The sequence below is a fragment of the Myotis davidii genome, unplaced genomic scaffold (assembly GCF_000327345.1).
Source record: "Myotis davidii unplaced genomic scaffold, ASM32734v1 scaffold1071, whole genome shotgun sequence".
NCBI lineage: Eukaryota > Metazoa > Chordata > Mammalia > Chiroptera > Vespertilionidae > Myotis > Myotis davidii.
The window spans coordinates 629275-646432 of NW_006282605.1; the positions used below are offsets into that span (position 1 = coordinate 629275).

General features: G+C 35.2%; 1 protein-coding gene across 1 annotated transcript in view; it reads right to left on the reverse strand.

The window, feature by feature from the left end:
- The window catches only part of GBE1 (glucan (1,4-alpha-), branching enzyme 1), a gene marked incomplete at its 5' end in the record, with an annotated part of 290260 nt that overhangs the window by 105408 nt on the left and 167694 nt on the right, over positions 1-17158 (reverse strand). Inside the window, 3 exons of the mRNA XM_015560674.1 lie at positions 1628-1726; positions 5943-6070; positions 8604-8719. Of these exons, the coding sequence (XP_015416160.1) occupies positions 1628-1726; positions 5943-6070; positions 8604-8719 (343 nt within the window). The remainder of the gene's footprint in view (positions 1-1627; positions 1727-5942; positions 6071-8603; positions 8720-17158) is intronic.

The following is a 17158-nucleotide window of genomic DNA, read 5'->3' on the forward strand; positions in this document are numbered from 1 at the left end:
TAGGCTCGATGGTTTTTCTATGGAAAGTCACTGTGATCTCTTGCACCAACTCATGTCTGCACTAAAGGGCTCATCAGAAAGCTATGATTATTTAATATGCTAGAGGCCCGGTGCATAAAATTTGTGCACTGGTAGGGTCCCTAGGCCTGGCTGACGATCAGGGCCGATCTGTGGGGCGACCGGCGGGGTGACCGGGAGAGATCTGTAGGGAGAGAGTTCCCCACTTGCACCCCCCTTGGCTGGCCTGGCACTGCCTGCCTGCCTGACTGCCCCTAACTGCTTCTGCCTGACAGCCTGATCACCCCCTAACTGCCCTACCCTGCAGGCCTGGTCCCCCCCAACTGCCCTACCCTGCAGGACTGGTCACTCCAAATGCCCTCCTCTGCCAGCCATCTTGTGACAACGTGGGAGCAGCCATCTTGTGATGTGAGGGTGTGAGGGTCAATTTGCATATTACCTCTTTATTGTATAGGATATCTGACTCCTTATACATATTCAGCCTATAATTATGGAGTTGGCCACTCAAAAATGTTCTATCAAATCTAAGTGTACATAACAACTTTAGTCCGGAAGGCAAATATTAAATGAAACAAAATACAATACAAACTACTTGACCTGTCATTAATTTTAATACAACTGTATTAGAAATGATGTGTAAGATGTGATGTACAATTATTCATTCTTAGTTACTAACACATGCTAAGGACTTTTGAATGTTGAATAAAATATGTTGAGGAAAGACCATATTATGAAGCAAATACTTGGAATTAAGGAGTATCTTCTACATTTATTGATAATTTGTCAGTAGAAATGTGTGGAGAGCAGTTTGGACAGGTTCAAGCCTGGGACTAATGAGAGGGCGCAGTCCACTCAGGGCAAAGCCACGTGCAGGTCCCATCTTGGAGGGCAAAGCCCTCCCAGCACAATTAAAGCCAAAGGCTATGGTTGTAAACTTGACCTTATGGTCCTAACCTGTGGTCCCAGGTGACTGAATGATGTAGGCTATGGGAGGTGCAGCAAGTGCTGCCAAAACAAAGCTTGATAGAGTTCTCAGGTGCATGTGATTAAGTAGATTTGAAACTCCCAAGAAAATTATAAATATCTTGGCCATGCCCTTGCTTTGCCTTGTGGGATCTGAGTATAAAATAAAGACTCACTTACAGGATGTGGCACTGTCTCTCCATCTGAGAACAGTGTCCCCCCAGTCCCAACTGTATTCTCTTATCTGTCTTCTTTAATCCTTCACCGCCCCTCCTCAGGTTCACCCCTGGCCATGTTGGACACAGTTCAGAAATGGATGCTTTGATGAATTCTAACATGTTTTAAATATAGAGCACTGAAGTTTTGTACAATTGCATTGATAATGCAAAATTCCATTTACACAGCTAACATTTATATTAATCATATTTTCCCCTTTGCCTGAATAGTGCAAATCTGAGTACTTTCAACTAGAACTTTTAGAAATTTGAGAAGCACAAGACTTACCACATTTATGGGAGAATTAAGTACTTAAATTATAATATCTATAACTAATAATTACAACTAAGAAATAAATGCAAAGAAATAATAAATAAACCAACATAATACATGCTATCCACACTCAAAAAATATTTACAGAAGATCTTACCTTAATCCATTTATCTGGAATTGCCATGGCTAATCGATAGTCAAAGCCACAACCTCCCTGGGAAATTGGACAACATACAGCTGGCATCCCTGACACATCCTAAAACAAAGGACATCAGCATTACCTGTTCATAATGCTCACATTTTTATTAAATATTTCTTTGACAGTAATGGTGAGGCCAATAGATAAAAACAAACAGGGGCACAGGCTTTGATTTCTGGAGTGTTTTGATAGCACAATTGTAAAATTAGATAAAACTGTGATAGCCTATCTCATTTCCCCCAAAAAACTTGCGTGCTGATCATTGCAGGGCAACTTTGATCCTATGAAGCTAAATTTTTCTTTTCTTTGTTATCACATAGAGAACACAAAATAGTACAACTATTATTGCTAAACATGCTTTCTTAGACTGACTTTTGAGCTACTCTGAGAACATTTTTATTAGTTACTGCTTTCATGAAACACAAAAATGCATGTAGCATATATCTGCTATGCTTGCTATTTGGCATGCAGTGTATTTTGTGAGCACTTAGCTCATTTCTGATGAAATGGAAAGTTGAGTTAGTGCATTAGTAGTGAAGCAATAAGATGGCTTTCAGTGTAGTTGGTTATACTTGGAAAGGTTCTCTAAGGTTATCTATCTAGTGATCCTTTTCATTCAGAACATACAGAAATTGAGGCTTACTGAGGTGAAGAGATCTCTAAAGAGATATGCTTCTCAATGGTGGGGCCAGGACTCAGATGTCAGGCCTGTAAAGACTAACTTTCTACTTTGTCATGCCACCACTAGACTACTGAAAATCAAATACATATATACTCAATCCAACAAACAGATAAATAAATAAAAAAAATTGGTATAAAGACCCAGATATAACAAAATATTTCATTGTAGCAACAGTGGCAGAATATGAGCCAAGTACTAGCCATAATATCTTTCAAATAAATCTTTTCCCTTTACTCCACTTGTACAGCCACTATCTAATCTTCATAACTGCTTGAGTGAACCATGATGTGTGCAAATGGAATTCACCATCTCCAGTTTCTCTTCACTAACTGCTTGCAAATTAACATCTTATGAATCAGATCCTATTACTGCCTATCAATAGTTTAATAGCCAACAATCAAAAACTCAAATTAAGCATTGATGACATAATTTACTATGTGATTATCTTTTTCATATCTTGCTATTAGAATGTAGGATTCACGGGGCAGAAGTTTTTTGTTGTTGCTCTTTACTGATATATGCCAAGAATCTAGAAGAACAGAATAGTACCTGGCATGAAGCAGGTATTCAATAAATATTTCTGAGTGAATGAATGGAAAGTACTGTCAGCATTTAAAGACATGTAAGACATACTGTCTGACCTTCAGCGATTTGTAAACATCAACCTAAATACATCTACACACACTTATTATCAGGAAGTGACAATGTGATACAGTTGTCCTCATTGTTATCTTAAGTACACAGAAAGTGCAATGGAGACACCTATATCTTTCTACCATTATTTTATACTATTTCACCTCAAGTACTAAATACTTCATCCACTTTGAAATATTTACTTTTCCCTGTGCATGTTACAAGCTTTTCTACTCATGTCATTGCCAAAACTCTTCTTATAAAAGAATATGAAATATGAACTCTCTGAGACTTAAGTTCTTCTTCCATAACACCATCCCCAAACTGTTCCCACAGAAAAGTTGGAAAAAAGAAATATATGATCTCTTTGGGCTCCCAAAATAGTTTATTATTTGGTTTTCTTATGGATGAGAGGTATAGGTAAATGTAGTACATCCATAGGAAATAAAATATTTGTCAAGTTTATCTTATTTCCACGCAGTGCTTTACAGCATATAAAAAGATGACTAGAAATAAGTGTAAAAAGACGGTTAACAGAAAAAACATTTTAAAAATTATATTTATCAAAATATGCTACATTTTCACAGATATGATAGTTATCAGGTTCAATTCTTCATAAGCATTGACTGAAAATGTATTAAATATCAGGCACCCATGTCAGGCACTGGGATTAGAGACGCAAGGCCTACTGAGAAGAGGTTCCATGAGACCAGGAGTTTGCAGAGGACTGGTCATAGGCAGATATTAAAGATCAAGACAATTTTACTCAGGAAAACATTAAGTGCATTCTATATTTGGTCTAAAGGTAGCTTTAGGAAATAGTTTGATAGGAAATAGAATTTGCTAAAAAACAAAACAAAAACTATTTGGACACCAATTGGTCTTGATTCCTAAATCTGAATCCTAGAAAGTGTCTCCATTAATGCATATGGATATTTGTAGATGTCTTTTGAAAGTGGAGAATTAGTGACTATTATTTAAAAATATTAAAAGAAAAAACAGGTAAACATAAAAATCACTAAAATAAATATTTTTAAATAAAAAAGATTGATACCAATCAACATAGCATATTTAAATAATCATGGGTTTCAACAGAGTTAAAATAGTTTTCATTCTTTAATATCTAAAGGGCATTTACAACTATTCCAGAGGGGAGGAAACTTTAAAATATTTTAAATTAATTTATGGTAAATATAACTGTGTGGATTGGTAGATATATTTCAGAAAAAAATTACAATTTTAATAAATGTCATTATAAAAACATTCAAATATATACTATAGCACTTTATATAAACTTCATTAGTGATTCATGATATCACATGCCTTTCTTTAAAGAAAGTTCATGAAGATCAATTCCACATTTTGAAGAGACTTCCACCAGAAAAGTGATGCATTGAAATTGAAGCAGTTTCAATTTAAGTAGAATTAATTGAAGACACAACTTGTTTAAAAAAAATCTAAAACCAAGTAATAAAAAGTAGGCTAAAGTCTCAAAGTTTCATTGGTAGAAACACTGATAACCAGACAAGGGCTCCCTGAATGAGGAAACTATTTTACTTGAAATGAATAAAAAGATTAATGTAAAAATTTTAAGTTTCATGTATTAAATAAACGCTTCTCTTTTTTCCGTACCCACTTTTGATTTGCGCTGTCATTATTTATAATAATTTGTCAAATCTTTTATTTGAATGGACATAAATAAAATTGTTAAATTAATTTTTGATTAAAAGATAAAATTAAAATATATACAAAACAAAATAAAGTTTAAAACACAATGTGATTGATGTTCAAAGATAGTCAGCATAAAGTATTAGCACAAATAGAAAGGTTTATAAGCTATGACCAATTGTAGGTAGGTAGAGTGTGAAGTAATACTGGACACCAAAATGGTATTACAATCTTTGGGTTTTTAAATATCCCATATAAGAATTTATTCCAGGCACTTAGGATCCATAGCTTTATTTCCAGAAGATATTTAGAAGGCAAAGGCCTAAGAAGAGTGACTGTTTCCTACCTAGAAACTCATACCTTCTAGTTGGAGATGGGATTTTGAGAAACAATGAATAAAATGATAAACAATAATATAATGAATAATTGCAATACAAACAATAAATACTACAGAAAGGAGACAGTCACTAACTACTACATTTGATTTCAATGAACTAAAGGCCAACAATGTGAAGAGACAACTCTGATTCTTTTAACAATAGTTTTATTATTTTTATATACCAACCTCTGCACTTTGTATAGAATATTTTTTATATACTGAATTTAATTTTAATAATAAATCCAAGTCAGAGGACTCAGGAAACCAGAGGGAGTTTAGTACTAAATCCAAATTAGCATAAGCATTTAACAAACTTAATTTATCACATTTATCACCAAGAGGGAATTGTCAATTATGCATATACCGAATTATATCATTACAGTGCAGCTTTGGGACAGTTAATCATGAACCTTCAGTAATCATGAATAACTAGTGAACATTTAGCAATCGGAGACAGTAATGTAAACAAGAAAGGTAATCGCATCAGAACAAGAGAGGCTTTGGAGGAGCTGGTAGCCAGCGATCCATGCCATCTCTAACGATTACACCAGGAAAGAAAAAATAAATAAATAGACAGAAGCCCATTAATATTCACTAATTTTCTCTGCTGAATGTCTCATGGCAGAAGGATCTGTCCACTAAGTAGGATATTTTACTTCCTAAATATTTTCTCTTCCTAAATATTTTCTCTTTTAACAATGGAATGATAACAAGTAATTAGTGTACCCTATCTCCTAGAAGGAAAACTGAATTCTAAATAATGTGCCAGCCATACAAGGTAGCTGAAGTCAGGGTACAACTTCAGTTATGCAATTACTGACAACATGAAATTAATTATTCAAATACTGTATGCTGACAAAATGTTCTCTATATTAAACGGGGTCAGAGGGTAGAGATCACCATGGCTTTACCTCAGCTATTGTAATAGAATCTGGATACAACATGTGAACCAAATGATTTGCCAGCATGAGATAAATCAAGGCATCTTCATCTACTTGTAGTCCAAAATATTCATGATAATCACCTGAAAAACCTTGACCTGGAGAATAGAAAATCAATATAAATGCATTATGTTAACATGCAAGTCTTAACTCTGTACAAATGCCCCCACCAATTAGTTTGTTGATACCTGTTCTGTGATCATAGCAAAGTGTAATGAGCCTGGATACCCCATAACGTTATCATCAGCAAATATATGATCTCACTTAGAGAAGTAATCCATATCAATAATCCTACCATTCAATTTTTGTTTTAGAGAAGCAAACAAACTAAACACTTTGATTTAATATTTTAATTAAAATTTATAGCAGAGAAATAAAGTAAAATGATTCCTAAAGGAATTTTAAATTTCAACTTTTGGGTATATTTTTTGTCACATCAGATGTTAATGTTAACTAGCTTCTATTAGATCCCTCTGAAGTAAAGAAAAGCAAGAATGAAAGCTATCATAAAACAGACATAGCCCTAACCGGTTTGGCTCAGTGGACAGAGCATCAGCCTGCGGACTGAAGGGTCCCAGGTTCGATTCCGGTCAAGGGCATGTACTTTGGTTGCAGGCACATCCCCAGGAGGGGGTGCACAGGAGCAACTGATTGATGATTCTCATCGATGTTTCTAACTCTATCCCTCTCCCTTCCTCTCTGTAAAAAAATCAATAAAATATATTTAAAAATTGAGACATAAAGTTTATAGTATTTTAAATTTGTCCTTCAATTTATGCAATATGAATTTTCTATGATGTCAGAAAGATTTTAACATCCTCTAACATCTTTCTACCTCCTCTTCCCAAACTCCTTATTTTGGTTGCTTATTGCATATTTCAGTTATTGACATTATACAATTTATTTCCCATTCACCCAGTTGTTTACCCTTATTTTAATAAAGTCAAATTAGTACTTAATACCTACCTTTTTTCCACCTGTTGCCCTATATCTAAATTCTTTATTTTGATTCACTTTTTCCCTCTACTTCCCTATATCTAAGTTTATTTTGACTCATCTTTTTAGAGGATTTCATCACTGAAGGATATTTTCAAGTATAATTCGAATTTACACCTCGTTGGCAATTCAACTATCAAAGTCTTGAGTCAGACTTTGTTTCCCTAAAGATTTTATAGACATTGCTATTGCCAACAGTGTAGTAGAATCCAGACTTTTTTTTATTTTCATCCATGAAGGTAAATTGATTTTTCTTCCTACTTGACACCTAATGACTTTCTCCTTAGCATTGAATTTTATGAATTAAATATTGTGTCTTAATAGTTTAATCTCAATTGTTTTTCTGATATGTATTCTTTTTCATTGCAATTTCAATGTGTTTTATTCCCTCCCTCATCATTCAGAGGGGGAACATGTTAAGTAATTAAACAAGTTTTTCTTTACCATTTCTACCCATAAAAAGCATAGCCCATATCTGTAGATTTCAGTTCATTTTCCCATATCCAAAATTCCTTGAAAAATTCCTAGCCCTCATCAGAGGAAGGTTCTGGCAGAGGCATATAGATGTTTTAATATGGCAGATCTTTCTTGAATTTTGCCAGGGTTGCCTTTTTCATCCCCTAAATAAGCTACTCTCCAAACTGGAGGAAGTTAATGAAGCCTGCCATGTTTTATAGGTTCAACTTCGTGCATAGAACATTTCACAGGACCAATTTCCATGCCTGTTCTTCATGGTCTGCAGACAGCAGCACACTTAGAATACAGCTTCTGCCCTTGGCAGCCACTTTTCAAGATCTAGAGTCTAAAATGCCTTTTTTTGATTGGTTGTAGCTAATAAATATTTGACCATTAAAATATAATTGTTTGAGATGTTATCTATTGAAGAATTAGATTCTGTGACCCTGCTTCTTCGTACAACTTTTAAATCTAAGAACTCTGATCAATATTTTTTATTACAAATTAAGTTATAATTTAGTTTAAACTGAGTATAATGTATATAATATACATATTTTCTTCAATGTTTCATATGCAGGAACCCCCACATTCACAAATGTTCTCATTTATTATTTTACATTGTGAATGTTGTCATATTTACAGCCCGAGTCTGCTATAATAAATGGTTTCCTTAAAAAAACATTTTTGGGAAAAAATATGTATTAAGATTAGCATATTATTAAATGAATTAAGATAACACAAAGAAGTTATTTTCTTATATTCATAGTCCATGAATACAGGCAATAGGGTGGCAAAGACCTTGGGGGAGGGCAGGGGATTGGGGAAGACATATGTAACAATAAAAAAATATACATTAAAAAAAGAAAATAATTATCTTTTATTTACTTATAAAATGTTTATACACAACCTCTTGCCAAAAAGGGATCAGAAATGACTAGAGAAAATGCCTATAATGAAAATCAAGCCAACAATAACAGTCATGGCAGCTTCTATAACTAAACCCCAAACCTGATTGTAATGTGCCAGTAAAACAATAACATCAAATCTTTTCCCCCATTATTATTAAATTTTAAATTGTTATATTTCTTTAATTTTTTATTGGTTAAGTTATTACATATGTGGGTGGGAATAAGTAACATCAAATCTTTAGTTATATCTGTAATAGATCAGATTACATACCCATTCCATGGTGATGATAGAGCATGGATGTAACACCATCAAAACGAAAACCATCAAAGCCATATTCTTCCAACCACCATCTTATATTTGACAGAAGGAATCTTAAAACTTCCCAGCTAAAATATTAGAGAAATATATATTTAACCACAGTGGTATATATAGTGTTTTACTTAATTGTTATACATTGTTTGCTAAGAGTATTAATTAAAATTATAACTCTCTACCTTAAGAATTATCTATCTATAATAATAAAAGCGTAATATGCTCATTAGACCAGACAGCCGAATAACCTACCAGACATCCTTCCGGACAGAGCCTCAGCTACGGGGGCGGAGGCAGAGGCAGTTAAGGGCAATCAGGCAGGCAGGCAGAGTGGTTATGGGTGATCCAGTAGGCAGGCAAGCAGTTAGGGGTGATCAGGCAGGCAGGAGAGTGGTTAGGGGCCATCATGCAGGCAGGCAGAGGCAGTTAGGAGCCAGTGGTCCTGGATTGTGGGAGGGATTTCTGACTGCCAGATCTCTGCGGGATCAGGCCTAAACCAGCAGTCAGACATACTTCGAGGGGTCCCAGATTACAAGAGGGTGCAGGCCAGGCCAAGACCCCCCCCCACTGCACGAATTTCGTCCACCAGGCCTCTAGTATCCTATAAAAGCCAGGCAATTACTAACATTTAACTCATTTTTTTTTTTATGAAACTCATTCTAAAAGGATGTTTTTAGTTTACAGAATACTTTAAAATTTTCCAACTGAATTTCTACAGATAAAACTTATTTTCTAGCTCTTCCCCATCCCTGTCACTGCACATTCTCTTATACCAACCCCATTTACTCATTTACATCACCAACTTGGGCTTGTGGACATTAGATGTCAATTTCTAATATAAAATATCATGGAGTGAATTTTTTCCAGGTAGACATAGGTTCAAATGTAAAAACTGTGTCTTAATATGTATAAAGATAAAATAACAGGAAAAAAAAGAGCCAACGATTTGTAATTCAATGAAAACCAGAAAAGGGAGATGATACGAATTCAGTAACTGAAAAGAAAACATTCCCCGTTATCAGAGTTGATTAAGGGTAGAGTTACTAAATGTTCTTGTAATTCCTGTTACTATAATATTTAATCTATCTCTTCTTGACCTAAAGGAGTAATACAACTGCATTTAATATATTAAAAGAAAATTACATATTTATCTATTACTTATTACTATGTGAGTAGACAGATTATTGGCATGGATAAATAGAAAAAGAATTTCCTGTGATAATCAGAAAAGAAACAACAACAATGGAACATCTAATAAAAAGTTCTAATGGGTTAGGAAATATTAAATTATATTCTTTACACCTCTTTAATCCTCTTAACCAGAAAAAAATGTCTAACCAACCTAAGCAATCCTTTAAAAAAATCACAAGATTAAACTGAAAGAAACAAATCAAACTTGCTGTGCTTTCAAAATGATATATTTAATGAATCACTAATGAAATGTAAAATAGATATGTCATCTATAGAGACAGAAAAGAGATACACAAAATGTTATAGAGGAGCAAACTGTCTACAACAAAAATAATAAAGAAACAAAATCTAGAAGGTTTTATTATTTAACGAAATTTCAAGAAATACATTCAGGGAAAAGAAAAATAAGAGCTAACATTTTAAATAGCAGCAAATGGAAAGCAAAAGTTAAAAATATTAATTATCTGGTCATATATGCTTTCTAAAACTAGATTAATAAGAGGAGTTAGTTTAAAAAAAAACTAGTCTTATGAGGGTAACACTGTAACAACTTATAAATAATTGCCTTTGTTTAAGAAAAATTATGACTATCAGTGCCAGAAAAGGGGAAAGACAGACTCAGAAATATGTTCCCACTACTGTATGTCATACCGTGATAAATCTAGACAGACTAACACTCTTAGTAAACTCAGTGTCCAGATGAAACTAATTTTAAAACAGATTGCTTCTTCTCAGGTCATAAAATCAGGGATTTGGAGGACCTGAAAGACTAAGGTCTGAAATTATAAAATAACCAGAGCATACATACAAGCACTTGCATGAACACATTCCAGAACTTAAAGTAGAAAAAATAGCAGGTCATAACACATGTAGAGTGTCTTTGGAATAAAGATGTAACTTTCTTTTTTCCTTACACTATGTAAACAACCATCTTAATGACAGTATATTTAATTATTATAGACTAGAGGCCTGATGAACGAAATTCATGCAAGGGGCTTGGCCATCACAGCCCCGGCTTCATCTGGAAGGTTGTCTGGAAGGTCGTTCGGCTGTCTGGTCTAATTAGCATATGATGCTTTTATTATTATAGATATTTATTCCAGATCATAGGCAAACTGCCAGGGATCCTCCAGATCACCTCAGGTTCAGTGATTCACCAGGAAGATCCACAGGATGTGGCAGTAGTTGTGCTCATGCTATAATTTATTACAGCGAAAGGATGATAAGCAAAATCAGCACCAGGAAAGGTGCACGGGGCAAAGTCAGGAAGAGTCTAGGCAAAACTTCCTACAGTTCACTCTTAATTCCTCCAGCAAAGAATTATCTCAACACTTGGGAAATGTTGGTCACCAGGGAAACTCATGAAAGACTCCATTTCTAGTGAATATGTCAAAAACTAGACTCCCAGAAGGAATGTGGAAATTCAGCATAAAACACATTATTTCTACAAAGTATTTAGGCACAGTTAGCCACTGTTCTCATTCTGGGAATTGCGAACACCTTCCTGAATCAAAGTTCTCAAATGCTAGCCAAGGACCCATCTTCCATGCAGGCATTTCTAAGGATAGCAATCTTATTTGTGTTCTATTAACTCTTTTCTACACAAAAACAGAACCATTTAATAAACACTTGTTATATAATTATAAAATACTATAGGTCAGTGGAGTAAAAATCTTCTTTACAATATCTCAGAGGTACTCAGACCTCAAAACAAAGTGGAGGAATTTTAAATATACATTAAAAACCTAAATACATTAGGGCCTCTGGTTAATGCACTCTGCTGTCCTGCACTACACATTCCAGCAGTCACGTGGACAATAACATACTGAAACTTGTACAACAATGAAATAATTCACTAAATCTAGGATTTTTCTTTTAAATAGAACACTAGAATAAGCTTAAGGAATATGTAGCAGTGAAAACAAATTTCAAAAGATTTCTATTACTATTTCTACTATCACGATTTTCATAAGTGCCACTTTTCGGGGGTTTTTGGTGGGGGGGTGTGAAAAACAGAAGAGTTATGATGTATTATAAATTATTATTTAATTATAATTATTCACTACCCTCTGTAGTAATGAATGACCTGAATCATCTCAACTGAATGATCTGTCTTGAGTCAAAGTATGAAATTTTCTGGCAAAGGTAGGTATAATAAAAAAGACAATTTACCTTTTCTAACTTAAAATGTCATTGAACCATCCATGACAGAGTTGATATATCTAGTTGATTAGAGTCCCATAAAAAAGATCAAGTAGAATTTAAGAGCATAATTTTACTTTGTTGTGCTAGCAGACAAGGCAGGACTTTGATTTTAAGATTACTCCATTGACAGAGAGAGACAAATACCATATGATTTCACTTATATGTGGAATCTATAAAACAAAGTAAATGAACAAATAAAAGTGAAAGATTCATTGACACAGAGGACAAATTGATGGTTGAAAGATAAAAGGGGTTTGGGGGACTGGGTAAAAACGTTGAAGGGATTAAGAAGTAGAAATTTGAAGTTACAAAATAGTCACAGGGGTGTAAAGTACATAATCTGGAATACAGTCGTTAATATTGTAATAACTAGGTATGAGACCAGGGTTGAGTAGACTTACGGGGGAAATCACTCCATACGTTATATAAATGTCTAACCACTATGTTGTATACCTGAAACTAATATAATATTGAATGTTAACAGTAATTAAAAAGTAAATTAATCAATTAGAATATCACGGAAGGCTTTTAAAGCCTATTCTTAGAGTCCACAGGGCAGCCTAGTTTCCAAACAATTAGAGAGTTAGATGTTGACTTTTAGAAGGTGATACTGAAAATATATATGCCTTAGTGGCCAGCATGAATGTGTCTGAGAAGTAATCTATTTAAGTCATTAGTGTTATATCTTAAACTGATTAACAGATAAGAAATGAATATCATGACATCTATACTGTCTATAGTAAATTGATGAGCTTATTCACGTTTTTATGCAGCAAGAGCAAATCCCTAAAATCCGGAAAAAATAATGAGATGCAGCTGACTTTCCTGTGAATCAGACACTACAGAAAATGTTTAAATCACAGGTGTCTAATATAGAAACTGAATACAGTGATGAATAATATATACATTTAAGCTTTTATGGCAATCAAAATAATCAGTACTCTAATTGGTTTAGATGTCTGAAATAAGCAACCTATAATCAAGTAATGAGGCTTTATTAAGGAAATTTTGTAACACATAATTCCAATAGTAAGGTTTTTAGGATATTATCTCTAAAACCAAAGACTGTTGATTGTCTCACATTCTGCCACTGAACTTTATAACAAAATAAAACACAGTAAATTTTTTTTGGCAAGCAAATATAATCAGATATAACAACATCTATTAAATGAACTTATATTTTATAGTTGAAATATATTTGTGGCACTTAATAACTCCTGGGCTTTTCAACATAAGCAACTTAGTCCACTGCATCTACTAATATTGTATACTAAATAGGTGACATTATTGTATAATAAATAGGTGACATTGTTAAACAGTGGCTAAATATAACAAATATGAAAAAAATTACACATTCCTCTTAGCTATAGGACAGTCTTTGAAGATGAATGGCTATTAAATAGTACATCATAAAAACATGAAGCAAAACCCACATGTTTTGATCTGGGCATTTCAACTGATTGAACTTAAGCAAATATATTTTCTTTTATGAAAAAGGTATGACATGTCAAATAAAACAATTGAATCCTAAATTGCAATAATATTTTAAAATGTATCTTTATCATTGAAAGTATTACAGATGTCCCCCTTCCTTTTTATTGGTCCCCCCCTCAAAAGGAAGCTACTCTGAAATGTCACTATTGAAAAGCAGGAATATCTAACTATCTACTCTATCTTTAAAATTTAAAAAAGTCACCTATCAATTTAATTTAATTAGATTAACCAATAAAGTGTTTGCTTACATTTTCTCAATAGATAGCATACTTTGTTAATAGAAACTGATCAAGAGAAGAACCTTAAATGGTCAAAAAGTCACTATTAATATTTAATAATAGATAGCAGTATCATTAATAAAAAACTGATCTTAAATTTTAGACTATGGTGAAACTACTATACATATATTAATTTCAAATAAATTTAGGCAGCAAGCAGCATAAATACTAGTCAGACAAATTGTTAATTCAAGCACTAATCTGTAATTATACGAACTTCGGAACATAGATAGCTATTATAAAACTAGTGGCCTAGTGAAAGGATTCCTGCACATTGAAAGGAAATTAATTAGAAGAAATATGTTAATATTGCTATTCGCCCTTTCTCTATAATACAAGTGTCAACCAAATTCATGATCGACAATAACAGATTGAAACACACATGTGCGATTAGTGCCAACAAGAGCTTTATATGTATCGTGCATGCACGAGTCAACTTAGCCTTTAATATATATACTAGAAGCCCGTTGCATGAAGATTCGTGCAATAGGCCTTCCGTCCCCTGGCTGCTGGCACAGATTTCCTCTGGCACCCAGGACCCAGGCCTTTGGTCAGGCTGCAGTGGAGAAGTGGAGAAGCCAAGCCTCTTCAGTCTTCAGTCTTCACTCCGGCCGGAGCCTTCAGTCTTCGCTCCATGCCTGTGTATTCAAATTAACCGCCATCTTTGTTGGGTTAATTTGCATACTCACTCTGATTGGCTGGTGGGTGCCCATCTGCGCACCCCGCCCACATGCCTGCCGCCCTGCCTTGACACAATCTGGCGCATGAAATTGCGTGGCCTTGCCCATCTGTGCACCCCGCCCACATGCCTGCCGCCCTGCCTTGACACCTAACCTCTCCACCCAGAGCTTGAGTGTGCCTGGCCCCATCCCTGACCCCTCTGGCCTTCTCTGGCTGCTTCAAGCCCCACCCTCGGTACCATGCATTGCCTCGGGCTGGTCCCACCTCCTCCAGGCACCTCCCTGCTTCCACCCCATCCTGGAGCAATACAGCAGCTCCACCACACTGCACACACAGCCTCTTGCTGAACGGTCATTATGGCGTGAGGGTGTCAGGACCATTAGCATATTAGCTCTTTATTATATAGGATGAACTTGCTTAAATAGACCTGCTTTCTGATTTAGCTAAACTTTTTCCAGCCCAGTGAAGGACCCCAACTTCTCTTTCAGGTAATTGTCAGCAACACAGCAGTAAATATCAACACAAAGCAGATTTTTATTGTAGATCATGCAGGGAGAACAAAGAGTAAAATATTTAACTGTAGCAGTGTTTAACTATATTCTGCACAGTGAGAAAACTGAAGTCATTTTCAAACTCCACCATTTCTTACTTCTTTTCAGTCAAATCAAGTTTCTAAACTTTCTAAATCTCCGTTTTCCAGCTAATGAAACGAAAATAGGTTTCTACTGAGTCTCCTATCTACCTACTCCAGGACTTCTGTAAGGATCAAATGAGATGAGGCATGTGAAAACGCTTCACAGACATTTGGTTAAACTGTAAAATGTTTGCACCTGGCTATAAAGCAAGTCATGTTCCTAGGCTGAAGAAACTCCAAGGAGGCTAGTCGCTGGGGAGAGGAAGCCGGGCATTGCTACATGATGTCATTACCCAACACCCATAGCAACCGTTTCAGGGCTGGGCTGGGCTGTGGGCCACATTTTGTGCCATGGGGTCTTGGCAGCGTTGGCTGCGATTTGGTGGGGTGTTGCTCTAGGGTGGTGGCAGGGCCTGTGTCCCACTTGGGAGAAGCCAAGTGTTGGTTTGTCAGTGCCAGGTCCATGGTGCCATTTCTTTTTTAATGGCCAGTGTGCATCATGGCATAATGGCAGCTCCTGCTTTGAGCATCGGAGATATAGATAGATAGATAGATAGATAGATAGATAGATAGATAGATAGATTATTTTGAAGGTTTATTTTCAATAATATATGACTTTCTGGATTTCCACCTGCAAAACTTTGTTTAATATAAATTAATTTGTAGTTTAATCATATTATATACACTAAATCCTGATTATCTATATTTATTGTTACAATAAATCATTTTCTTTCCCTTAAGGCCTAAATTGTACTTAGCTTATTAAGTGCTATGTTAAAATTACCTCTATTTGTATTATCTAAGTCTATTCAGGTATTCTCCAGGAAATAAGCAGGAAAAGATAGCATATTGTATCTTTATGTGCTAAATGCTTCCAATTATACTTTCACTTAAAAAATAAAAAAACAACACAGCAAGTTCTCAAATAACATTGTTTCTTTCAAGGTCAGTTGTTTACATTAATGAAGAAAAAAAAATTATTCTTGGCCGGTCACCGTCTGTGTGGAGTTTGCATGTTCTCCTCATGCCTGTGTGGATTTTTTCCCAAGGATTTCAGTTTTCCTCCCACACCCCAAAGTTGTGCACATGAGGTGAACTGGTGTGTCTACACTGTCCTATCTGGGTGAGTGTGAGTGTGAGTGCCCATGACGGAAGGGTGTCCTGTCCAGGTGAGTTCCCACCTTCCCCCGAGAGCTACAGGGATAAGTTCCTGCCACCCATGACCATGAACTGAAATAAGTGGGTTAGAAAATAATAATCTGATTTGTTTTTATTAATCTTTCTTAAATGCATAAATAACTCACATTCATTTTAATTTTCAATATTAGAAGTGTTTTGGCCTTCATTTAGAAGCTCGGTGATGTTTTTGTAACCAGGAATATGCTATAGGAACATAATTCTTGTTTATATCAATTACCTTGTGGTAAAATTGTTCTGTAATATGTTGTTTCACTTAAAGATGCAGTTTCCAAGAAACTATTAATGATATAAAGTAAGGACTTGCTGCACTCAACTACCGACATTTTCAAGTCTCTTTGTCCACTAACTAATCTATATTTTTGATGAGCTTAGTTACCTGCTCAAGTAGATCAGGATAAGGCAAACTTGAAGGACAATGCATGTGTATCCATGCACGCGCGCGCGCGCATGTGTGTGTGTGTGTGTGTGTGTGTGTGTGTGTGTGAAGTAGAAAGGGATCAACAGTAAAGAGCAAAAGTGAGAGTTTTCAGTCTGATATAAAAGAGACAAATAGAAAACAACATATAAGCAGAGGACCTGAAAATACACCTCTCCCAAGAAGACATATGAGCAGCCAATCTATAATAATAAAAGCATAATATGCTAATTAGACCAGACAACCTTCCAGATGAAGCCAGGGCTGCGAGGGAAGCCTGGGCCCTGGGTGCCGGAGGGAATCTAGTGCTGGCAGCCTGGGAAAGGAAGGCCTACACTTGCACAAATTTCATGCATTGGGAATCTAATCTAATCTAATAAAAGAGAAACATGCAAATTGACCGCACCTCCCCTCT